At 55.4% G+C, this 26,138-nt stretch overlaps 1 protein-coding gene across 2 annotated transcripts in view; it reads right to left on the reverse strand.

Annotated features, from left to right (window-relative positions):
* The window catches only part of LOC146200399 (uncharacterized), a 59,566-nt gene that overhangs the window by 32,085 nt on the left and 1,343 nt on the right, over window positions 1-26,138 (reverse strand). Inside the window, exons 1-3 of one of the 2 annotated variants that reach the window (XM_084595516.1) lie at window positions 20,884-21,051; window positions 6,115-6,448; window positions 3,901-5,646 (exon numbers count right to left, since the gene is read on the reverse strand). In XM_084595516.1, coding sequence (XP_084451642.1) covers window positions 3,901-5,646; window positions 6,115-6,435 — 2,067 coding nt within the window. In that variant the 5' untranslated portion in view covers window positions 6,436-6,448; window positions 20,884-21,051. Of the gene's footprint in view, window positions 1-3,900; window positions 5,647-6,114; window positions 6,449-20,883; window positions 21,052-26,138 lie in introns of those variants that run through there. The other variant, XM_084595515.1, reaches the window with a different exon arrangement.

Consider the following 26,138-nt stretch of genomic DNA (forward strand, 5'->3'; position numbering starts at 1 on the left):
AGAGCACAGCGCCCATGGGAGAGCAATCTCTTCTACCGACACACCTGCAGTGGAACCCTGCTCATAGCACGCAATAACCTTCGCCCAAGAAAGCCCCTTTGTTCCTTCGAACGAAACCCGTCACCGCAGGTTGGGGCACATGTGGAGGGGTGAGCGACGTCAATTAGTAAAAAGAAGCAGTTGCCTTCCCGCCAGCGGTAAACCAAGAAGCGGCACCGAAAAGCGCGCCCCAGAGCACCACGGTCCAAGGCATTCTCGGCCCTTGTCCCTACTTTAAAAGGGCCGAGTACTGCGAACAGTGCACAGCCGTCTCCGAGGGGGAAGCTGCTGGTCACCTCTCGTGCGGCACCCGAGGGTAAGAACAACACGCAAGCACGCCTCGCTAAACGCAGCTCGCCCCGCCGACCGCGCAGGGGGTCTGCCCCAGCCACCTGCCGCTCGAAAAGAACCCGGTAAGGGGGCGGGAGAGAGAGATGAGAAAAAAAGAAAAAGGTAGCGACTCGCGGAGAAGAGAGGAAGTGAATGCGCAGCCGCACGCAAGCTGGACACGGTCAGGCGGGCACGCACAACGGCGGCCCCGACTATTCTCCCGACCCCCGCCCTGCCGTGCCGGCTGGGAATGCCGACACTGCACGCGCGGCCCCGGGCGTGTGTGCCGTTCTCCGGTCGCGCGTCTGTGCTGTATGATAAAGGTAGTGCTGGCTCCGTGAGAAGACGCGAGAATGCAAACGCGGAAGCTTTAGAAAGCATCGCAGCGCACCGAGGCACGGCTATATATCAGAAGCACCGAATCGTTCGTGTCCTTTCCAGGTACCGCTTCACATAGACCCCTGCTAAGGTAATGGAATATCTGGCTCTCAGAACCGAATGTTACCGACGACGGCATCTTGAGTACCGCCGACAACAAAGTCAAGCACGACCTGAATCCTGTTTCTATCGCTTCCTCTTTAAAACCTGCGGGCAAGGTGTCACCAGTGCACATACCGTCGCTTGCTACGCCTACTGCGTGTGAAAAAAAGGACAGCTAGACAAGTTTTAAAATTTTTCCAGCTAAAATAATATGCAGCGTGTCACGACTCGATGGGTTAAAACAATATCCGGTCCGGCGAGACGCAACTGGCCAATCAAATGCGCGCTTTTTACGGCATTCTTAAATGCTACTTGCAAGCGTAATTGCAAACTCAGAACGCGGAAGCACAAGAAAAAGAACACGAAGGTAGGAACGCGAAATTGCCAAACCTCGCGGCGCCGGAGACCCGCGCTTGCGAGCCGTGTCAAGCGCACGGCGAGACAAAAAAAATAAAAATGGTATCCCGGTCGGACCGTCAGGCGGCAGCGGCTCAGGGAACGTCGTCGCCAACGCGGCGGTGGCGAATCCGCTTCCGGGTGCCCCCGCCATGTCCCGTCCCTTTATCACACCCCGGGGCGGCCAGCGAGCCGAGTCTAATCAGACGCCGCAGCGCAGGCAGCTGCCGCGCTTTCGACCGCCGGGGCCGTTCCGTCCGAGCGCGCGCGTGCGTACAAGCACACAGGAAAAGCGGGAAGCGAAGCGCAAAAAAAAAAAAGCGCGCCGCCATAAAAACAGAAAAGGAAGAGACAAAGAGCGGTCGCGGTGCCCAACCACTTGTACGCGGCAGCGCAAAGCGCGCGCGCGGCGACGCGTCACAGCCGCCGCGAACTACCGCCAACTGCGCGGCACATCCACTCTCCCCCACACCCCCTTGCTCCACTACGTGAGCTGTCGCAGACGTGGAGTGACGCTGACGGAGGCGAAGCGAACAGAAAAGAAAAAGAGAGGCGAGAGAGGAGCACGCGGAATAAACGGGCCGACGGGGGCGAGCGAGCCTGGGGACACGTCCTGAACGGAGACGACGAAACAAAGGCGGCGCGCGCGAGTGCCGTAAAAATCGGAGCGCGCCGCCTGCGCGTCGCCGGGTGCGCTCTCTTTTCGCTCGAGATGGGAACGGAGCGCGGCTCTGCTCGCTCGCTGTAGCGGCGCAAAGCGGGAGCGGAGCTCGTTTTCGCTCCGCGTCGCGGCTAAAGAAAAACAAGCAAACGACCGGGGAAGTAAATGAGCGAGGCCTCCGGCGCGAGACGCACGGACGACGGCGACGCGCGTGCCTCGATGCCTCCCTCCCATCACCGCCTTCTTCCTAGAAGACCGGCCCGAAGCGCAGGCGCCTAGCGTGAAACGAGCGAAAACGAAAAGAGCCCGTTTCTTTCCGAGTGGCAAACGAGACACGCATACACGAGCGCGTAGCGGTGAGGAGCACCGCCAAACTCATTCCCCAGCAAGCCCGAGAGTTGCTGTCACAGATATATGGTGTTAGTAGAGAAGTATGCCCGCCTTTTTTAACGCCTTTCACGGCTCACGCTAGAGCGGGGAACGTCTTGGTGGGCTCCACATTTTCTGACAGCCACGCGTAATAACTACCCTCATAACGTAAATTGTTTTTTCTTTTTTTTTTTCAGCCCCACAATCTCACAAATTGAACCGCAGCCTGCAGTTCGCGTGGTAAGCCAGGCAACGAAAAAGGAAGCCCAGTTTAAAATGCCTGGCCAAGCACATGTATACATAATTAAACCCAGATCCGTTGGCGAAGAATGCCGTGACCAGATGGATCCGCGTAGCTCTCTCGGTCATTACAGTGCTTCGACAACGGGATGCCCCCCCTCTCATCTTCCTCCCTTTGCGGAGAACAAGCAGGAGCTTCCGCAGTAACAGCCGAGTCCGCGGTGAACTAAGCGGTGACCGTTTTGAGGGCGCGATTCTGAGAAGAGCTCCAGGGTGTTGAAGCCCCCACCCCTCTTTCTCTTTCGGCGGGGATCCACTTCGGCTTAGAAGACGCCGCGACGGCTACCCTTCCACATCTGGGACGACGGGAGGATACATCCGGTCGCCGGGTGGAGGAGGCAAGACAGCGTGAATGGCGGCAGCCTTATCGCTCTTTCGAGACATCCGGGGGGCGTGGGCTAAGCTAATTTCGGCGGGGTCCGAACCCGAGCACGTCAGTGCTCAAAGAGTGCATTTTCTGGTGCGCCATGTGCAGCAGCGGTGATACGCAATATAACGAACGGCCTCCGCCAAAGTATCTTTCGCGATTTTTGCGGATGACGAGGTCCTCCAACTTTGCATTTACAGTAAGGTGCGATAAAAGGACATACGTGTGAATTTCAGGTCAGGTTGGGATGAGACGTTTACCTCGCCATGAAAATCGCGCAGAACCATTGCTAACCGCAGAGTGGAAGTTCCCCAACGTCACAGCGGTTGCATATCCCGCAACCAAATTCAACGCGCGAGCAATCATTAGATGGAATGGCCGGCTGCTAACATAATCCTGTTAGGCACGCTAATTCTGCTCGTCCATCTACGCCAAGAAATGGCAGTACCGCAAGACCTTGCGAGCGACAAAGGGGGAATTTCTGCAAAATAAAACCCCAATTCTCAACAGCGAGACTTCAGCTGAGCGGACCGGAATATAGTACCTACTACCAAGTATCTTTATTCGGGGAGAAGTGCTACGCGAGCCCTCGTACACGGCGGCGACGGCTCTTTCTTAAGCGCTAGAGAAAAGGAAAAAAAAGAAAAAAAAACGAGGACCGCCATACAAAAAGAAACACCGCGGCGCTTCCGCGCGCGTTCCCCGGAACCGCTAATGCGGCCGTTTAGCAAGCGACCTTACGGCACCGACCAAGGTCAAACGCGAGCGCACTCACGCGCGCGCCATGTCCGCGACGACGCACGTTCGCTTTCGAAACGGCCGGCACGATTAATAGCGGCCGAATCGAATATGATCCAGCCTCCCCACAGCCCGCAAAGGACCGGGCCTCCCGGTGTGGGAGACACCGATAGAGCCAAAATTAAGAAGAGAAACTAGAATAAGGCTGTGGCCAACTGACCTCGACAGTTCTTGGCTCCTTGACCCGCTCCTGCGGCTGCGCCAAGGACTTGACGGGCGCCGGCACGTCCTTGCCTGGCGTTGTCGTCACCGGTGTTGTCGTTACCACCGACGACGCGGGGAGGTGTGCCGAGTGCCGCAGGCTCTCGTCTTTGACGGGCGAGGTAACGCCGAATGAAGAAGCCTCCATGGCAGGCAGCGCTGTCGAAGGGGGTAGCACGTGACCGCCGCTGTTGCTGTGAAGCTGCTGCAGGTATTGCAAATGCGCCTGGTGCGCGTGCGCAATGACGTCGGTGGTCGCCGTTCGTGGCACCGAAGCTGCGGTTGAAGGCGCCGTCGTCGTCAGCGGCTTGTGGTCCCTGAAGAAGAAGTTCAGCGTCGGTTTCTCGTCGTGCGGCGTGATCACCTTGCTGTGCTGGTGATGGTGGTGCTGCTTCGCGTGCAGGCCACTCGCCGCCGCCGTCGTCGTGGCAGCCGTCGTGGACGCAGGCAGCGGCTTGCCCGCAAGCAGCGCCCCGGGAGCGGAGGACGGCTCGGCCGTCTTGGGGCTGGTTGCTGGTGGTACGGCTGCGATTAGCGGCGGAGGGCTCAGCGGGCTCTTGGCGGCCGGCCTCTTGGTATCGTTGCCGGAATGCGACGTCTTGGCCTCGTCCGGTGGCTGCATCGCCTCCAGCCGAGGCATCTTCGCACGTTCTGGCTCGGGTGGCGGCGGAGGGCGGCCGCCGCTCGAAGAGCCGAGCCGGAGCGAAGCCGCGAGCCGGGACCGCTGCTCTTCGTCTATGACGACAACGTCGTTGACGTGATGGTGGTGGTGGTGGTCGATGTTGTTGGACGACGAAGAGCGCTTGCTAGAAGAAGACTTGCCGTGATGACTGCTCCGGCTATTATTCCGCGAAGATTCCGACGAGCGATCCGAGGACCTCGAGTCCTTCTTCTTCTGGGGACTCGGCGTCAACAGGGGCGTGGTAGTGGGTGGCGGTATGATTGGAGGCAGGCCCCAACCGGGATAGAAGGGCAGGTGCGCGGCGGCGCTCAGATAGTCCTCGCGCTTCACCGTCTCGCCGAAAGCGGAACTCAGGCCGCCGCCCAGGGAGGGCCTCGGTCCGAGCAGATTCAGCGCCGCAGCCGCTGCGGCGGCTGTCGACGCGGACGACGACGTGGTGGACGAGGACGTCTCCGTGGAGTGGCGGTTCGAAGATGAGGACGACTTCTTGTGGTCCCTGGACGACGACGAAGAGATGGACGTGGACGAAGAGGATGTGTTGGTAGTCTGCGCGGTACCCGACGTGGTGAACTTAGCCGACGTCTGGCTCTCCTGGAGCCTCTGCATGTGCTCGGCAGCGTAGCGCACGGGGTCCGCGATGTAGGAGGAGGAGGAGGAGGCCTTGTCGGAGACACCGTTGGCACGCGGGTACGAGCCGGCCTTGGCATCGTCGGCCAGCCGGCAGTGGTCCGGCTTGGGCAACATGTCGGCGAACATGGAGGAATATCCGGCGGGCAACGCGGTGGCCGCTGTCGGAGGGTACAGGGATCGCGCCAGGTCTCCCGGCGCCAGCGCGGGAGCGCCCGCACCGCGCATGCTCAGCGCCAGCGCTGTTGCGGGTTCCAGGAAGGCGGCGGCTGCGGCCGAGGGCGCGGCCCGCGCCGTGGCGGCTGCGGCTGAATGAAAGGCCACCTGCTGGTCCAGGCAGCCCAGCCGAGCGGCGGCCATGGCGTGGTGCTGCGCCGCTGCGGCACTCCCGAATGCCTGCGTGAGACGGGAGGGCGGTGTTGATTTCTTATGCGAGCAATGGTTACTCGTCTCGATGACAAACTCCACTCTGAGTTACTGGCGAGCTATAAGCTGTCAGAAGGCACTGAAATAACCAAGCTGGCTGCAGTCCGCCACAAATAATGCCAAAATAGGGAATAAGGCGATCTCAGTTCATGCAGACTAACGCTTGAAGATTCAGTACTTAGTGCTAAATGCAAACTTCCCGCAATTTTATAACGCTCTAAAGGAGATGTTTACAAAACAGCTATCTGTGGCTGCTAATTACGCTTCATCCGCAAACGCCGCGCCATGAAGCAATATCAGAGAGAAGATGCGATTTAAAGAATCTCGCTAACGCTAAGCAGGCTGCCGCATGACATTGCGGTGGCACCCCTTCATCAATCCCTGTCCAAGAAGAAAGTTAAGGCAGCTAATGAACTGAAGAAGGTCGCCCTTACTCACCTGCTGGAGGAATGCGTCGGCGGCGACCCGCTGCTGGTAGTGCTGCAGCCTCAGGAACGCTGCCGGGTCGAGCAGGTGTCGGCCGTAGGCAGCAGCCAGCTTGCGGTGCTCGAGCAGCAGAAGCTCCTCGGCTGCCGCGGCCTCGGGCCCGTCGGGCCGCACGTGCTTGAGCGACAGGTCCAGCGGGATCTCGCCTCGCTCCCCCCTCACGCCCGCCGAGCCGGCAAGAGCGGCCGCAGCGGCCGCGGCCGTCACGCCGTCCAGCGGGCCGCGGCCGTCAAACGGCCGCACCGCCGGTGGGAAGAAGCTCGCGTAGTACATCGCCGACGACGTCCTGCGCACCACAGGAAACTGGCGGTAAGGCCCGGGAAGTGACTGCCTCAGAATTTACTTCTACGCGACAGTTGCACGTCGCGTAGACAGTTGCACGAGGCCAAACTTCGTCCCTCACTAAAAGCATTCGTAACACAGAGTACGTTTAACTCACTTGCAAGTTTTCTTTCACGCATACTATAATCTTTGCAAAGCAGACCTTAAGACTTGAAAAAAAAGAAAAACCTTCATGGAGCTTTTTGCATCAGTTTCCGCTGCCGATCGCCAGCAAATCACTTTGAAGTGTACGCAAGCACTACGGAACGCAAGAAAGCAAGTGCAAGGGCGTAAAGATGCGCGATATATACGCCCACGATGAGTAAGGAACCCCTACCCAGGGAACATTTCGTCCTCGTAAATTTAAGCGCGGGGACTTCGCCTTCAGTCACGCCAATAAATCATCCGCTGCCACCCTCGGTTCTCAAAATACTACGACGACAGACGACCGCAAAACACAAAAGGAACGCGAAAACGCCGAACCCTGAAACTTCGCGCACATACGCGCGTCCTCTAAGGGCATGCCAGCACAACTCGATGCCATATACGTGAGCGCTTTTGAACAATCAGCAATGAATCATTGCGCTGTAGTGGCTGCGATGCCTCTTCCGAGCAGTCGCGTTTGACGCCAACCCGCTGCTCTGGGGTATTATGCACTCGCTCTTCCAAGACCTACAGGATCCGTGGCGCAAGGAAAGAGCGCACAGTGCGCCGCCGCACCTGCTATGTTCCGCGAAAACCGCCTTGGATCCTTATTCGCTCCTCCCTCATCTGGGACACCACCAAATATTTGAGAGTCGCATAGGTTTAGTTAAGGGGACGTGACTTGGTCACGGCGAGGCAATCACGAATGGCAGGCAGTGGACGAAATTGGGAAACTGCGACGCAATCGGAGCTCCAAAAGCCTGATCGCACGGCTACGCAGTTTTATATTAGAAAAAAAAAATGAAAATAGGGCTTATCTATCTACACACATTGTACGCCTGCCTACAGCGATGCGCCGAACTCGCTAGAGAAGGTCACTGTCGCAGTGGATGCGGCGAGTTGTGAGCACAAAGGAACTCGCGCGAAGAACCGCGACTCTCGAGACGCGCCGCGAGGTAGCACCTCTCTAGTCGCGGCCTCCCCGGCTATTTCCTTCAAAGCTGCCGCGGCATCATCACAAGGACGGGCTTGACTGCTGCGAACCGAAAACGAGCTTGCCGCATTTGCATACGCGATATCGTCCTGGCCGTTTTTTCTTGCCTTTCACGCCGCCGCTATCACTTCCCGGAGAGAGCAAAGAAAGACCGAGGTGGAGGGATGTACTGCGCGCGCCGCAATTTCGTCACGCACTACTCTCTCCCGCAAGTTGGCGTCGCGAAATGTGAACCAACTCCGCTTTGTGTGAAAAGGCTGGGCGAAACGTGCCGTGACTGCTGCAGCTTCTTTGCATACCGTGCACCGAGTTTCACGTGGGGGGCTCTACCACTGTTGCGGGAATATCGAGCAAGGGTTAAGAGCGAAAATAGCATTAGTCCAGTAATGCAACTCAAATGTTCCGAGGTCTCCAATCCGGCTATCTGCGCTATTCGCGGCCCTTTGCAGTTATAAGTGAGAACCGCTGATCCAACATTATATGCCGTTTCGTTTGTTTACCTGAAAGGTGCCAGCTAGCTGCCATCGCTAACGTACTGGCCCACGTTATCGTGAACGCGTCAAAGGAAACACTAAATTACATCTCCATTGCTGATTCTCTCTCTCTGGCACTGAGGTACCGAGTTTAAGACGAAAGGCCCTGGACGAAAGCAGCTCCGAGAGCAGAGATAAGCAGAACTCCTTCCTCGTAGCTATGGTTTTAATTGTCGACACACAGCAATTATGGTGTTCGTCCATTGCGTGAACACTAGGCGGCAGAATTTATTTTTGTCTGCCTTATTTCGCCTTCAGTGGACAGCGAAGAAAAAAAAAAAACACACAGTATAACTCACCGAGGGTGTCACAAATAATTTCTGCCGAGACGCGTACGTTGGTGCGGTTAGCGGAGGCTGATGAGACAGATGGGAACCTCTCTCGCAACAACTGCACGGGAAAAGTCGGACGCCACATTCGCTCTGCGCGCTTCGAGTGCTAAACGGGACGATGACCGAGGAGCCGACGGCCGCCACCAACACGCGTCAGCGGCAGAGTGCGTTAAAGTTTAAAGCTAGAGACAAGTATGTGAGCGATCCAACGTCAGCCACTGTGAGCCCCGATCATCATAATACCAACGTTCTTGAGAACCGTCGATCAAATTTTGTATATGTCTGTCTTTTTTTCTCTCCATCCACGACAGCTCGGCGAAACCCTGCCACGGCGGGTCAGGACAGGCAGGCTCGTCGCAGTAAATGGAGCTGAAGTACCGGGCCTGAGCAGCTGTTTTGTGAGGGACCGCAACGGCCCATAAGAGGCTACAACCTAATGTTTTTAGCAAGCTGAGCTCATGTGATACTGCACTACAATCTCGTGCCAGACGCAAGGAGAACGATGCGAAACGGACCGGCAGCGCCACTCGTAGCAGCCAGCTCCAAACTGGCTGACTGTCGCGTAAATAGGATGGCGGTCGTCTGGCCTGCCAGACGGGGCGAAAAGGAGCGCGGTGCCCGAAGCTCCTCTCCCCGAACGTCACAGTAGCGGCGTGCCGAGAGGACGATGGGGGCTCGGGGCGCAGACTCGACGCTCGAAAGGGCGCACCAAGTTGCGACACGACGATTGCACCACGCGCCCTCTTCTTCGGGGCCCGAAGGGACCCATGCGGAGGAAAACACGGTGCTGGAAATGCCACGACACCTCGATGAACGAGTGCTACTGCGGGAACGCGACGCCGCGCTCAGTGCTCCCAAACGCGCTTGGCGCTATATAGCTTCTAACGTTGGCGAACGTCGTCGTGTAGGCCTCCCAATATTGCAACGATTTTCCCGATTGCCTCTCATTTCCTCGGCGCTGTTCCGTAACCGGTTGCGCAAAAGCGCCAACGACGCCGGGTGTTTCGCGCAATGCACCGTACTCGAACGACCATCGCGGGCACTCGTCCACGTTTGGCGCATAAGCGCCCTCACCGTCCCGGCGGGTTGCGATATGCACCGGCGCCTATTCAGGCGCATACCCTGATGGGAAGGACAACGAGCGGAGACGTCACCGCTGGGATCACTCAGCGCTATTGTGATCGCGAGTCCTGCTCGGCAGGCGTGTGGAGAGGGCGACGAGGAAGCGAGATGGGGAAGTGTTTGGTAGCGAAGGGGAATGCTTTGACACCTAAGAATATTGCGCGGGCATATCTCGATTCGTGTTGCTCAAGTCCGTTAAGACGGGTCGTGACATATCTTTCGTTTTTTTTTTTTTTTTTTTTTTTTTCTCCCCGACCTCTCTAGGGTTTTGTTTGAGATAGAAAGAGAAGTTTGCGATAAACGATTATGTCATGACGATAGAGGTGATGTGCGCTTGATTTCAACGTTATGCATTAATCGCCGCGTGTGCAAATACGATGCTCCTTTCTGGTCAATTGTTCCGTCGCGGCGACTGTAGCGGCACGACGAAGAGCTCTGACGTTGTTTCAGCGATGTAGGAACAGCGGAAAGGGCAGAAATGAAATTCGAATATAATCGATTTATTATCCTAGCTCATGTCCTCATCTCTTTCTATAGCACCGGAACGAATTGCCGCTTCGTATTCAGATATGTGGCGCAACAAACACAAACACAGGATACACAACGCGTGTGTTGTGTATCTTCTCTTGTGTTTGTGTTTGTTGTGCCACATATCTGAATACGATGCAGCACCAACTAGCCCCTCAAGCCGTTATCTTGGAATTGCCGCTTGAATAGACCACAACGAAATAGACCTTCAACTTACTCGTTCAGAAAGCCACCCAGGGCATTTTCTTACTTTTTCTCACCCCTCAGCTTTTGGAGGATTGCTGAACGACGGCAGATAACGATATCACAATTTAACGATACCCCGTGGTCAGAACCACTTCCATTCTAAACATCACTAGTACTTATTAATGTTCCTCTCTTTCTATTTGAGTCCGTATTACACGAATGACCCAAAAAACAAAATTGACAAGCCGGCCGCCAAAAAAAAAAAAAAAACGGGGAAGAAGCATGATAAAGGGAAGCTCTGAAGCTGACAGAGTGAGTACCGGAAGCGAGTGACGTGTGCAAGCATCTCGACGCAAACGGGAGCGCGCGGGTTACGCGCACGCCTCCCGAGACGGCAGATCTAGAATGCGCCGCGCTACTTCCGTGCAGCAGTGAGTAAGGCTGCGAGCCTGAAGTGCAAAGGAAAGTGCCGGAAGAAGCGCCGTACATTTCTGACAGGCAGCGTTCGCAATAGCAGCTTTCACGGACTCCGCTGGCGCCAAATGGTTCGCCAACCCGTCATGGCGCTTCGGCTGGCGCGGGGCATGAGCAATCCGACTCTAAATATAAGCGAGGATGTTCGCAAAAAAAAAAAAAAAAAAAAGGATGCGGCGCACTTTCACGCGCGCTTAGCCACCGCCGCATGCAAATTGCGCAGAGCCGACCGGCGCGAACTTGTACTTGCTAACGGTCTCACCAAAGCTGCGCCCAACTAGTGAACTAAGAAGAAGCAAAAAAAGAAAGAAACACCGGGTAGCAGCGCGCCGCCGTTTAGGGCCGTAATTGCGGAACATAAACGGGGCCACGACTGCCGCAAACGCCGCCGCATGCGCGAGAGCGCTGATTGGTTTTAGAGCCGGCACGCGGTAGCGGGCGGCCCTTTCCCAGGCAGCAACGGGCTCGTCGTCCCCGGCCGACAATTTAGCCGTCATGGAAGGGGTGGCGGTGGGGGCACAAGAAGAAAGCCAGAAGACACGCGGCAGCAACGGAATAGCCGCGCTGGTGGCGGCAGCAGCAAACGCAATTAACGGGCATGCTGGAGCGGTAAGCGCGAGCCCCAGCGAGGGCGGGAGAAGGCAGCGTGGCTAGCGGGTAGGCGGTTAATAACGCCTGCGATAGACCGGCGCCTTTCTCACATTTTGTTTAGTGCCTCTGCAACCTTGTTCCCCATCTCCTCTCTCTTTTTTTCAGTTTTTGTTTTCTTTAACAAGCCCTCGGAATATAGCTGGTGTAGGCGTCAGTGGCTCGGCCGCAGCTTTCTCCGGTGGCACGCGCGGACGGATGTTCGCGCTGCAAAGTAATGTAGCCGCCAGCGTTCGCATTATAGCGGCAATATTTCTGTGTTCTTATCCTTTGCGTCCTCGGTTCTTTAGCACTTGCTCTTTCATCCTCGTACTCTTATCATCTTAAGATGAAAATTAAATTTTTTGCTAATATTTCTCACACTTTCTTCGCTTCTTCTTTCACTCGGTTATATTTTGATATGCATTACAATTTCCAAGTACATTAATTTGCACTAACGCTCGGCATCGGGTCTTTACAAATGGCAGATAACGCAGAAATAAAATCTTCAGCACTGAATAACATTTATATGCCGCTAAAGTTCTCGCTGCCGAAGAACCGCGCATGGAGAAACATTAGGCACGGCCGCTCAAAGAGAGTTTATGGGTAATAACTGTGAACCTCTAAGCATGTTTCTTTTGACAACCAAATTGTCGTTCGAAAAAAAGAGTGTGTGTAGTGTGTGTGGGGGGGGGGGCAGTTGGCTCCCTAATGTACCCGCACTACCGAAGTGTGCGTCTCGGGCCACATCTCTGCGAAGCAGGCTGGCGTCGTGGTGGCGATCACGGTAGCTTCAGCGAGACAGGAGGCCTCCCCCCCCCCCCCCCCCCCTCCAAGAGTGACGTCGTCGTGCGTCAACCGAGTACCCCACACCGCTAAGCGCGCAAGAGAAATACTCGGCGCTAAAAGAGGAGCCCGAGCTGCGGGACGCCGATAAAGCCGCACAGCGCCCATTGTGCGAGCGTCGCTGATTGCAGCTACCGGGCATGAGGCAGTTTGTCACCGCGCTTGGAACAACAACAACGCTGATTTCTGCGAATGCAACGAGGAAAACAACTGCGACGGAAGCGATGCGCCAGAATCTCACGACTGAAATGAACCCAAACAGAGCGACAACTCGACAAGACCCGCTGTAAATTTTGGCCACCGAGTAGTAAGTGGTTCTTTATTATAGAATAAAATAAAAATAATAAAGGAAGGAAAATATTTTTGCTGTCCAGGTATCTGCTACACAATTCACGTTATTCATGTTTTACGAGATCAATCACGCTTGCGCGTACAGGGTTAACTTACAGGTCGATGCGCCATGTCACAGCCCTATAGTATCGTTCTGCTTTTTGCCGTTGTTTTTTTACAGGGCACACTGTCTCCTTACAAGTTACAACGTCAGACTCCGATTCACGCACCTGACGTCCACCGCTACCTCGATACCTATTTCCTACGTGCACAATGCCAGTAACGAAACAGCGAAAAAATAAAAAGTGAGAGAAAGGAAATGCTAGGGAGAGGGCGTTTCCCCGAGCTTCATCGCGGGCGAGCTTTCGATTAGGCGCGCGCAAACACGGTACACGCAAGGAGCGCGAAAGCCAATCGACCGTGGTGGGTGCCGCGTCGCGGACAGCGCAGCGAACTCCGGCGTCTCGCTTCTCTGAAAGCCCCCTCCGCCCTTTGCGAGCGGGGCTTCGTTTGCGCGTCTTTCGCTCAGCGCACAGCTGTTTTTTTCAGCGGCACAATCGTCATGCGGGGCGCCGCCGCTGGCATAGTAATCTTCGGATCAATAGGCGGACGTGAGGGCGTGCTCGCCTCGAAGCGTTGTCGAGCCCCGACATGGCGAAGAATGAAAGATGGTAAGGAAAGAGAATAGACGATATGTCGCGGCGCGTGCTCCAAGGTTCGACAACAGACTCGAGGAGGAGAAAGGGCGGCATGAAAAGTTATGCGCGTGGGTTTCACGGAGTTGCCCGAAATAAAGGAGAAAATGTCCTGCAGAAAAAAAAAATAAAGCAGAAAAAGAAGTGCTTCGTCAGTCGGCCACCACACTGCGTACGGGCAGATGTAAGAAGAAAAATGAGGGGCGGACAGGTATTCCCCTTCGTTGCATGCTTCACGATGTAGTCTCTTCCGATGCCAAGGTCTCCGCATAGTGTACTGCTAGTCAAGCTAACGCGTACCTTTTTTCCTTAATTCCATCGTAAAACTTTATGTTTTATGGAAATAAATCTTCATTTGCACGTCTCCTAAGCGCAGGTTTCTTTTTTTATGCGATGGATTGCGTCGACTGGCTCCTTTCACCCGAAGCTAAACTACAAATGTACGAGTTTGATACATATGAGTTAGGAGTTATCGGATTTTGTTTCCTGAAAATTCAGTAGAACTTTCTTGGTGTAAATTTCAGAACGAATTTTTCTTCAGAGAATATTATTTTCCACACACGCATATTCGGTTTTCGTCAGCGGTAGATATTGCCCGCTTGAAGAAAATAGTGACATATAGAGCTTGCACTGTCATTACTTTGTTAAAGGACGAACACCTAATGCAGCAGTAATTAACAAGTAAATTGTCGCATTAAGAGCAATCCCGGCAGAAGAAAGCGATGGAGTCTTAAAAAAAAGTGAAAATACGCGTTGACCAACCGGACACGACTGTCAAAGCACGTGGTTACCGAGTGGCTGGTTACCTATCATACCTGGCCTAGCAGCATAGCGAAAAGTACTTCAGTATTGCAACCCTCAGTAAGCCTAGTTCCGATCCAACTATTGCCTCCATTACTAAAATTCCGGGCACTGCCGTTTCTCAGGGTGCCAAGCATATGCACCGCCATCAAAGGCACGACCTCAACGGGCATCCACTAAGACCCTTGCACTACGCAATCTTCGCGAAGCGGAAAGCGGCAGGAGCTACTCGAGTTACGCGTTGGCGCGCACAGGAGTCGAGAAATGCGAGGCGCAAAAACAAGATAACGAGAAAAAAGACCGCAACAGGCCCGAAGACGAGGGGACGACAAGAAAAACAGCGAGCAAAAGATGTGGGAGCGGAGGCCGTCAGACGCCGCCCTAACGAAGCGCGCCCACACCGCGGATGGTGGCGAGGGTCCTCCTCGACTGCTCCCAAAGGGCGGAAACGGGAGGCTGCAGATACCGCAGTCGAAGGAGCGCGCCGCTTTCTAGCTACCGGACGCCCGGGCAAAGAAAGGGGCCTCGCAAGCGGACGTTCCGGAGCAAGCGGCTGCCGGCCATTCGGCTACAGCTCGTTAGCGCGGTGCTGCTTCAGTAGCTTGAGCGGGCTGACGTCACGAACGCGGTCATTGCGCTACGTCGCGGCAGCTTCCGCTCCACGTCTAATACGAGGCTCTGGCGCGAGCGAGTGTTACAGGTCGGGACGAGGAGCTGGCCTGTAAACGAAGCAAACAGTTCGACTATAAAGACCCGGCGGTGCGCAAAAGACGACGGCAGCGGGCAACTCGCACCGAAATGATATGTACTACGGTGAGCCACGCTGTTTACCGCGGCCTAGAGTTACTGTATATGCTACCCGCGGCCAACAGCGACGCGAAGACGGGTGGAAGGTGAAGCCACGACAGCAGACGCAGTGCGCGACGAACAGCTGCCGCCGGAAGCGAAGACGTACGTACGAAAACAACACAGCGGTGCAATGGGCGGTTTCTGGAGTCGGCGGCAAACTCCGCTTCGGCGCTTACCGCTTCACGCGCCGTCGCCAGCGCAAATAACGGCGCAAGAGCCCAGTGAGCGGCCGCCCTCCCCTACGCGTGAGCTGCTGCTAATCTTGGCCTCCCTGCACCCACGCCGCGGTGGGAGCTGTCGCAGCCCCCAAAGGGACCCGACCTCATCCGCTTTTCTAGCCGGCAGCGAAAGGCTCCGCAGCAAACAGCGGCGGAGTTGAATGAAAGGTCGGGGACAACGGCGGCACCGTGGGCTTCCGGCGAGGCGTTCCGCGGCGGTTTTGCACTCCGTTCCTCTCGGTCACAGTGTGCGGCACTAACACCGTCTGGCGTTCCGGACCACGGGGTTCTACCGGTCGCCCGAGGCACCTAAGCGGCTTTTCGGGAGCGGCGACGCGGCATTCTGCTCGTGGGGGAAGCTGGATGAGCAAAAAACCTACAGTTGCTAACTCAAAAATCATCAGGTACCCTCAACAACGACGCGGCTTGGTTTGCGGGGTATAATTAAATGTACCACACTTTATAAATACTTCGAATCAAAACTGATTATCTAAGCGGGCTTCCCAAACAGAACTTCGTTCCCGGTGTAGAACTGTGTAAGTTATCCCAAAAGTAGCATGTGATCATGCCATAGACAAATTTAGGCTGTTCGTATAAAGCGAACCCAACATTGGCCCCAGTATTACCCTCGTTTCATGTTACAGTGATCCTGATTCGCAGCCATTCAGTCACTCGTTTGTGAAAAGCCCGAGTTTTAAGCTTGACTAATGTCCCTGTCGTTAACAATTGCATAGCAAGCCGCCTTTCCATCACTGCGAAAAAATAACTTTTGTCGGGCACGTCAGTAAAATTTAGTTTGAATGCTGAATGTGAATGAACGATCCAGTCTCAGCCCCCGGTACTGAATTTCGCAGCTCAATTCACCTTTATTTCTGACGATGGCTATGGTGACAGACCGATGGAAAATATGCCGATAAATTATGCTTGATGTCCTTGTTGCTTTGAAACATTTCAAAGTAGAAGGCGCATACAAACCGCAATGAAGAGGCTTCTGCGAGCGCATCGCGATCCACGCAGAACTGCGATCAACTGCGCGCGGGCGCCACCCGATGAAACGTTTTCGGGGTGTATGTGGTACCGAGATCGGCGCGAACGCTTCGTCAGGTGGCGTACGGCACCGACATCGGGGCTGCATCATCAGGTGGCGTTCGCAGGCAGTTTGTAAGTACATCGTCTCAGGCTTGCCGGGGACTCTTTCGATCACGGCCGTACAGTCAACAGATCTACGCGGAAAAAATGCCGCCTGGTTGGATATCAACACGGACAGCAGCACACAGCAAAGCGCAGTGAAGAAGTGTTTTTTGTACTAACCTTCGGCCGCAAGCAATACAGCATAAAACTTAACGGCGGCACTGGCAGCAAGTGCTCAAACGCAACAAGCGCGTGTTCACCCCAAAGAGTGTGCCAGCAGACTCGGTTCTTATGGCCGCTTTTTGGAGACAAGCAAATTGCAAACACGCCCGCAGCCTGACCACTCGCAAATTGCAAACACGCCCGCAGCCTGACCACTCGTGTGTCGGTGAAACGTTTCAAGAAACGTGCGAGCCGGTTCTAAACGCTAGAAACTCGAATGCTTCAAGCGCAAACAACTATCGCCTAACCTGGCGAAACGACGACGTTTCTACACGCGCTGAGCGTTCGTTGCGCGCCACCACGCGCGCCTGGGCCTCTCGGCGCCGATTGCGACAGGCAATAACGCATTCAGACACGGCCTCGTCGCGCGCATGGGCCGGACGGAAGCCAGTCGAGAGGCGGCAAAGCGGGCGCAAGAGAGAGAGCGAGAGAGAGAGAGAAAGGGAGTAGGGCTGACAACTCGCTCCGATAGCAACAAAACTCGACAGATCCATTCAGAGGCTTTCAGTGCGCTATCCAAGGTGCGAGGCACGCCACAGCGAAACGTTCCGAGGAAGAACGAAAGCTGACTGCCACCGGGCGCCCGGTTCACGTTGAATGAGAGTTCCGTCAAACTTTTTTTCCAAACCCCACCTTGTTTTTCCTTTCCATGCGGCTTCTTCGAATGCAATCGCTCGGTTCATTCATTCCTCACCGATTCAATACGCGCTCGCGTAAGGCAAGGCGCCATGGAAGCGCACAAGCACCAGCACGTTCGAAAGTTTGCGAGAGGCACTCTTGCAATGCAGCCAGGTAGTTCATAACGCCTTCACTGGGGGCATTCTGTGCCTCGGCGAAAGACGGCGGAGGATAAGGAGCATGACGTGCTTCAAAAGCCTCGATTCTGTTTTTTGTTTTTTTCGTCCTTTGTAAGAAATTCACAGAAGGCGAAGAACCAGCCTTCGTTAGCATAACGTGCGGCGTATTTGAGCCGGATGACACGCAACCACGGCGAATGAGGTCCAGCAAGAGTGTAAACACGACGTCGGCGTTCAATTAGTCCCCTAAAAACGCCCTGGGCCACGTCGCTTGCTCTCCAACTCCCGCGGGGATGCCCACGCAAATTACACGCATGACCAGCAACGCGAACTCCGGAAAGAATGCAACGTAGTAAGAAGTTACCAAGAGGAGGACCCGCGAAAAGCATCGCAGGACTTCACACATCATGTGCGCGCGTGCGCCACCTCCGTTTCGCTATTCGTACGGAGCCGGGAAAGAAAGGGAACTGGAGACACCGTCGTTCTGGCCGCGCCTTCCTTTTACCCCAGACTGCTGCGTCTTCTTGCTTTTCCACGCTGCTTCTTTCCGCAACCCTTCAAGGCCGCGCGGCGGCGTAGACGTTGGCGCGCCCGGGCAGCAGCCAGGTTGCCGATTTAGTGCTTTGTTTTTTCCGTTTCTTATTTTCTCCATTCCGTCTTCTCGAAAAAAACAACAAAAAAACTCAAAGACGAAAAAGAACTCCAAGGCGGGCGTCAGTTTCTTCATTCCCGTTCACGCACGCCGCGCCGGAGAGGCGGAAGCTTGCACCGACCGCGCAACTCCGCTATTGCCTCTTTCCCCGCCGCCGGCAGCGTCGCCGACGCCGATGTCACCGCCGGCGGCCCTTTTCAGCGGGCTTGGCGCGGTTTTCCTCGAACAGGCCCCCGCCGTAGCTCTTTTGGTCTTTCCCTCGCGCTTCGCGGAGACCCACGGCGGACTCGCGCAGGCAGCGGCCAAGGCGAGTCGTGCCACGTCGGGTAGGGCGAGTGGCGAGACGCGAAGAAAAATGTTCGTTCCCCGCCACCGCGACGTCTCCCCCCCCCCCCCCCCCCCCTCGCCGTTGCAACGAAGAAAAATGGCCGGAAGCAAAGAGCGCTTAGGGCAGGACCGACCGGTCGCGCGCGGGAACCCACGGACCGAGCACGCTCGCCGTTTTGCTGTACTCAATGACGGCGACGCGCCGCGCATGTGCTAAGGCACGGAAAGAAGAAAAAGATGAGGGAGTGAGCGCAGTTTTGTACACCAGTCACTAGATTTTTGGACCTCGGGCTTCGAGTCATCACGAGAAGAGGCGCGAATGGAAGCGAACAGGCGGACTGAGTTATGGGTTAGTCTTACGTGTAGCGGCGAGTAAAGCTCTGCTGAAAGCAGCGTCTACGGTAACAGGTGCGGGACTCTATCCTGACGGCTGCTGCTCGCCAGAGGCGCTGGTTCACTGCCGTTCAAATTAGGAAGGTCGCGCAGCCTTCTCCGATTATCCAATGCGAAACTACCGCAACACGCGTCGAAACCATCGCGACAGGGGCAACCGAAAACGAGCACAGCGATTCACTCTCGCCTCTGAGGCTTCCCCAACGGAACTGGGCAAAATTTTCAGCGAAGATCGGGGACAAAAGGCCGGAAGCAGTTGGTTCCAGGTGCTGCGGCTAGCTCAACATCCTCCGCGGGAGTCCTTTTTCTCGCTTTCGAGCACAAGGTGGCATTTGAGGTCGCGGGCTCGACAGCGAGGAGGAGAAAACATCCCTATTTACAGCTCTTGTAAACAGGTGGGGGCTCGCAGTCCGGAGCCCCAGTCGGCGCTGACCAAGGCGGCGGCTGGAAATCGAGAAAAGCGCTGCGGCGCACAATGAGCCGCCTGAAGCCAGGAAGGTGCACGCGTAATCGTTACGGAGCCGCAGATAGCGGCGGCAGGACTCGAAGCTAGCACAAAGGCCCCCGCGGGGGAAGAGCGAGGCCGGAGAAGAAAGGCGCCTGCGCGCTTTCCAACGGCGTCGTGCGTCGGTGCACAACGGCGGCGGCGCGTCCCCGGTCGGCAGCGTCGGCTCGCTCGAGCCGAACAATAAAACAATGGGGACGGGCCCCGTCGTCGTCGTCGCCGCAGCGGTGCGAGCGCGCTCCCAGGTACCGGCGGACTCGTCCGGCCCGAAAAACAAAGCCCATTCTCCGAAGACCGAGAACCGCCGAGCGGACGGGTGATGAGCGGCTCAGCAAACACCCGAGACCGCTGTGCGCGCCCGCTCCTTTTTCGCTCACCACTGTGCCGCTGACGCTGCCGCGTTCCAAGCTCGCACGCGGCGCAGGAAAGGTCACTGGCACCGCTCCAGCGATTCCCACATGCGGGTTGCGCTCGCACGCTGCTCGCGCCAACGCACCCCGTCGCTCGCATGCAAAAAAGAATGCAAAGCGAGACGCGCCACGCGCCCAGTGTAGACGCGGAGGCCCGCAGGAGGCTTTTCCCGCGCAGGCCGCGCCTAACACGCGCCGCTGCCTTGCTCCGTGACGCGTCGCTTTCTCCTCCGCTCGCCGCTGGCGGTGGCCTTCGTCTGGGGCACGCCGAGCAAACCGCCGCGGGCGCTAAAACGCGTCGGGGCTTCGCGGCTGGGGGCCGCCGAGTGCAGCTGCGCAAGGGACCACAGATAGGGCGGGCACCGTCGGCAGATTAGGCGCTAGACGACGCGACCGCTTCCAACAATCGGAGTCCTGCCCTCAACGCAGGGCGTGCGCGGTCAGCGACGCACAATGAACAATTGCACCGCTGGCCGATTTGCGCAACGCGAACGGGCGCCCCTAGACTTATCCACTAGAGCAGCGATTCCAATTGGCGATTGATTTAGGTTTTCGCGGCTGGTTCTCCTCTGCCTGCGGAGAAAATAGACTGTTTCAGCGGGGCCCGCACCGGAGATCGGACACTGGCCTTGGACCGAAAAGTAAAGTGGAAGTCTCGATGAATTCACTGCAGAGGGAACGCACCCGTGGCTGAGCAGCTCTTTCTCGCGGCCGTGCTCATATCCGCGAGACGGTTTCCCGAAGTTGTAACTGCCTAAGCTGCAGTGACGTGCGCCGTTAAAGAACGATCAGCTCCAGGAAATGGCACGGCTGCGCAGCTCTGTTCTCTCGCGAAGATACCGGAGGAAACGACACATTGTTCCGGCAGGACAGGCCAGGGAACCCAGTGCGGTACGCGAACTGCCAGGCCAAGCCGCAAAGGAGTAAAAGCAACGCATGCCGGAGAGGCAAAGGAAGCTTGTCCCGCACAGTTTACCCAGACAAGTAGCGCCGCTTTATGCGCACGTTGCGAACACACAGCGTGCGCGAAATGCATACGGAGTAATTCTTAAAAAGCAGACGTAGCACATAGCGAACTGCTCACATATTGCACGAAAGGAAATACATTTAAAAAAAAGATGTGAAAACGAGAAGAGCAGAGCAGGCTTCATTCTGCGCAGATCGGATCAGCTAACCTCGCAACAGCGCTGGATCTACCTACTCGACCAATGCCTTGCAGAGAATTCGTACGGCATGGGCCCCTGTTCGGTTTTCCGAGACGTTGTCAGAATTGTTCGCACTTACCAGCAGTGTTTGAAAGCGAAGAAAAGAGTCAAAAGCGTGTTCCCATGCGGCTCCCGAATGAGGCGCTATGCGGATGCAAAGGAAAAGCGCATCGGCCAGAGCAATCACAGTGAGCACACGTAGTAAGCACACGAGCAACAAATGCTTTTGCAGCAACGGAACTGGCAATCGTTTTTTATCCGCCCACGCAATGCGATACGCGAACGACACGGACTCGGCGTAATTCAACTTGGTGCGCGTAGTGACAAAGAAAAAAAGAATATCAGAGTTCAGCAACTGGTAGCCCCGCGAGACACGCAACACAGCGTAACGCGTACGCGCTCTCGTTCTGCTGCTGCTCCCTCTCTCTTTCGATCCAGCACGGCTCGCCGGTGCAGTCGGTGCGCGTACCCCGGTCGGTATAGATCACACCCTGCGCAAGAGCGAGCGGGTGGGGAGGATATATCAGGCCAGGGGCGAATCGGCGGCACAGTAATTACCGACTGCGCCCCCGAGTATGACGTGCGGACGCCGCGGCGTCACCACAGGCGAGAAGGACACAATCAAGCCGCGGCCGGTCGCCCGGAGGGAACAGGAGAGAACAGAACGCTCATCCGGCGGGAAAAAGCAGAAACAGACAGATACCGAAATGCGGATGAACAGGGAGAAAGCCGGCACGCAATGCGCATTCTATGCTAGCAGCGACGGGGCGCGCGTGTGGTGGGGGAAGGAGGGAAAAAACGGGGAGGGGGGTGCGGCGAAGCGATCGTGGTGAGAAAGGAGGCGCAATTTCCGCGCCGCCAACGGCTGCGACCTTTGGCCAGCCCGCTTCCATCGACGCGAGACAACAGGGACGCGGGTCGCGCTGTGTGCCGCGTCGAGGCCGGAAGCCCGGTAAACAGACGCAGCCCTCCTCGCAAGACCCCTGGTGCGATAAGAGACGCGACCACGCACGCACAGCCGCCGCGGACCTCGCCGCTATCGCAGAGGCCTCGTTATCTCCGCGGCGCCGTCCGACAGCCACGCCAGCGAACGCGCGGCACCCGCGTTTTTCTTTTTGCGTGTGTCGAAACCAGCGACCGTCGGTCCGAGACCACACGTGTCGGCCGGTTCATGGCCTTCCGACGTCAGCCCTCTTCTACAGGTAAAAATCAACCAAATAAAGAACCTTACTTCACACCGCACAAGAAGCGCAGCAGGTGAACCGTCTGGCCCAAAATGCCCACAGCTTCCACGTCCCCTGACAAACAATGAAGAGAAGTGGGCGGAGGAAAGCGTAGGGCGCAAACACATACGTCTCACTGTTGCGTTTCTGGGCGTGGCTCTCCGCAAGAGCTGACCTCCCGAGTTGCCAGCGGTGTCAAAGCTTGGTATGAAAAAATGTAGCCGGCGATACTCTCAGGGCAGGAAGCCGGTGACAAGCCATTTCTCGCCGTGAGCAAGCTGACAACCCTGTGTCGGAGCCGTACGCCGCGAAAGCTGCGCACACGCAGACACGCCGCGTTTCGGTGCGGCCTATTTTTCTTTTTTTTTTTTAATCTGCGTTCACGCTTTGTATTATTACTGCGTGGCTTAGGTACTAGCTCTTACATAGTTGCGAAATCCAACTATAAAAGTAGTACTTATAGTCTTGTTTGGTCACACAGAAAACAGCGCGCAAAGGCCGGTGTTAACGAATCTTGATGTAGCACGGCTCTTATGTCAAGCAATAAGACATAATGCAACGATCGCATACGCGAGTCTCATCGTCGTAACGAGACCAAGCAGTAAAATGGACAAACCACGAAACTTCAGACGCTTTCCAGTCGCCATATAAGAATACGCTCTTCGTATTTGCATTATGAATTAAAAAACAGCACACGACCAATATTTCCCACGAATCTTGACATGCTAAACTTTGTCGGCCCACCTAAAAAAAAAAGCACAGAACATCGCATCTGCCTGACTAGACCGCAGGTTGCGTTTTTTGCGGCATTAGAAGAAATTCGAAGGCACTAATTGCAAAAGCACGCGCAAGATGACAAATCTACAGGCACGAAGTAAGGAACAAGATCGGAATAATACGCTCCACTACTCGCCGATATGCTACGAACGATCGCGCATGCGTAATATATGCAAGAAAAACGCGCCTATGTGGCGTCCCTCGTACGTATCTAAAGCACACACGCTTGTTTTACGTCACGGTTATGAGTGGGGTGCCGTAAAGCGCGTAGCTATAGGTTAAATGATTGCCCCGCGCACTGTTAAACTTCGCCTTGAACAACGTGACACTTCGCCGTGCGCGTGAAACGTTCGATACCTCTTGCAGTTTATTTGACTGAAATATAGTGTATTTCCGAAATTCACCGCTCCCAGTTGCGATGTTCGCATCGAACGCCGGTTGCATACTGAGACCGCCTTGCATGATCCCATTGCAATTACGCAAAACAACAAAAAATTCCTGCTCTTAAATTCATAGCAATTTTAGACTTCGGCGACGAGCACATACTTCCCATGCGAAGCATCCGACTGTGTAAGCGCGCAATTCGCTCCTCTCTGCGTATCTTCCACGCCAATTTTCTGAAGAATGCGGCCTGCAATTGCGCGTACGCCGCTTCACTAACTGCGGTAGATACCATGATTTCCTTATTCTGGCAGCGCGTCTGTAATGTAATAGCTGCTTTGTTTTATTACGCACTAAAGTCAATGCGCGAGCCTTTAAACCCCAACAGGTTAGTCAGTTTCGCATTCGTGCGGTCGCAAAAACGCTCAACTTTATAGTTTGCACACTCCCACGGCTAATTGTAATCTCAACCAACCGGTAATATACGACATGGCCAAGGTGTCGCCCACTGTACGTGGTCAGCCCTGCCCAGACTGAGAAGTTTCCCAATCTCATCTTTCGCTTCCTTCAATCGTCGCCCGTTTCGTGCGCTCCCAGGAGGAGCAACTCTCCACGCGGCAGCGATTGAAACTCGCCGTTCGAGCAACGCGCGAGATCTTCCGTTGCATTAGCTGCATGAGAAGGCAGTACCACACACTGCTCAGAACCCCTTTCCGCTATGGCTGCTCAGCAGCCTCATCGCGTCCTCGGGAAACAAAACCACGGAAAGCGCCTCCTTAACTTCGGAGCAGAGATAAACAGCGTGAAGCCGTCGACGACGGCGGTCTGCCGCAGGAATTTTGAAAGCAAGCAACAGCGGAAGGCAAAACCGCGGGTGCCTCGCGAGATTCTCAGGCAACGCAAGGAAGACGCCGGCGGACCCCCGCGCGATAAGCGGAATCTGTGCGGCGGTCGCCGCGAGTGATGCGGGTCACACTCCGGAAAACGAAGGGGCCTCCTTATCGGCGGACCATCCCGCAGGCTGCCGGCAGTGGTTATCTCCGACGGAGAAGATGGCGCGATGGGGGCTCCTCTTCAGCCGGCGGTCCCTTTTTTTGGTCGACTGCTGCTTTGAGCATTTTGTCGCCCTTCCGCCGTCAGCGCAGCCAGTCTAGCCGCCGCACTTGCGGCCTTTCACAGAGGATCGCACAAGGTTTTGCCTTATTCTATAACCATTCCGGATGGCAAATACGCACAACCTCCGTACACTTTCGCCAACGCGTCCCTAAGGCGCCGCTTGCGGCTCTCACGCGGCTGATTCGCGCTGCGTAGAATCTGCGCGTATTTGGAAGAAATGAAACTCGCAGCACAAATTATACCAAGACCGTTGTTTTAAGAGCGCGATGTTCTGCTTCGTGCGATGGCGTTAATGTTACCTCCATTCAGTGTAGTTTCGGCTACTGTCAAGCGCTACACCAGATGTTTTTCTACCAGTGCTTCAGAGACTGAGGTTTATCGGGCAGTATAATTAATTAGTTCGCCGCTCATCATAACTTCTTCAAACGCGTTAGCCTATGGAACAGACTGTGGCGATTTTAACCAGGCCGCGGGCGAGCTAGAAACCATAATCCCAAACATGGTAAGCGGAGTTACGGAGCAAACCGGGACTCTATATAAGGGCGGTGTACTACTGACCTCTATCTTGTTAAGGACTGCCAGTTAGCAGACACTTTTGATTGCGGCACTGGAGCAGCTTCAGGGCAAGGCTAATGGAACCTGGATATGCGGGAAGCCACACCGCGAACTTATTCTTCCATTACAGCGGGCTGCATTGTGCGCGAATTCGGTTTCTTTTCTGATCCACAGATTACAGCAGCTTTGACGATGCGGATACCATGATACACCTATGGAGTGGAATGGTGCGCGCATTCAGCAGACTGCGACAGAACGGCGAAGTCATCCGAAACCGCTTCAATTTAACTCGGTATACGATTACTGCGCTCAGTTATCAGAGGCTGCCGAAGTGAAAGCTGTAAAGCATCCTGTGCCGCATCCGCAGTGCGCAAGTCTCGTGTAACAGTGCTGTTTTTTCTAAACGCTGAAACCAGCAGTTTCACAGAAGAGCGCAGAAAAAAATTCATTGCCGTGAGCCTGAGAAGAGCACAAAAGCAATGCCAAATGCGGAGTAGCCACGAGGTGTGCAGCTAGGGGATCGACTGAAAGGTAGCCTCCCATAGTACTGAGAAGGTAGTTTTTACACAGCGTACCCGTAAGCAGTGCAGCTAGAATCCATGCCGCACGCGGAGCAGAATGTTAACTTGGAACCTCTCGTCACAGTTCAAAACACTGTTTTTAAAGAAGGACGGTGTATCCGGTGGACCCGACTGTAACGTTCCGTAGACAGACAAGTTTGGGAGGCGACTAGCGCACAAAGCTCTTGAAACCATCATTCCGACATTTTTCAGGACGACTCATGCCTTATATGCCAACTAAAGACAACATTTGAAATGTGTCCTATTCGTCGTCACTGTTGATCGAAAACCTGACGTAAACGCGAACAAGCGGCGACGATACGCAACGTGTGCCGCGGAAAAGCTACCTTCCCAGGAGGGGCGAAGTTTCGTAAAACGCTAAAAAACTCCAAAGTGCATCGCATTTAAGGGCTCGACCTTCACGAAAATCCCACTCTAAGTCTCTTCAACATTATTTGCGATTTGTTGTCGGCGAAAACTGCTCGACAAATCTAGAGCGACTCGATTTACGCAACCGGGTCGACTCTCGTACGCACGGTACTCGCGGTGCGCGCTGGCTCCATGGGCGCGGCTTCGCGCTCGGGAATTCGCGCGGCGCTTGTATTCCTTCGAGTTTTTCCGCTATGTTCAAGCTCCTTTCTCGTAAGTGTGGCTCATGAGGCGTAACCTGCGCCCGAGGCCAGCATGTTCGGAAAGGAAAGTGATTCGTGGGACAACGTTCT

The sequence above is a fragment of the Amblyomma maculatum genome, chromosome 2 (assembly GCF_055883805.1).
Source record: "Amblyomma maculatum isolate TAMU_Amacu chromosome 2, ASM5588380v1, whole genome shotgun sequence".
Lineage (NCBI taxonomy): Eukaryota > Metazoa > Arthropoda > Arachnida > Ixodida > Ixodidae > Amblyomma > Amblyomma maculatum.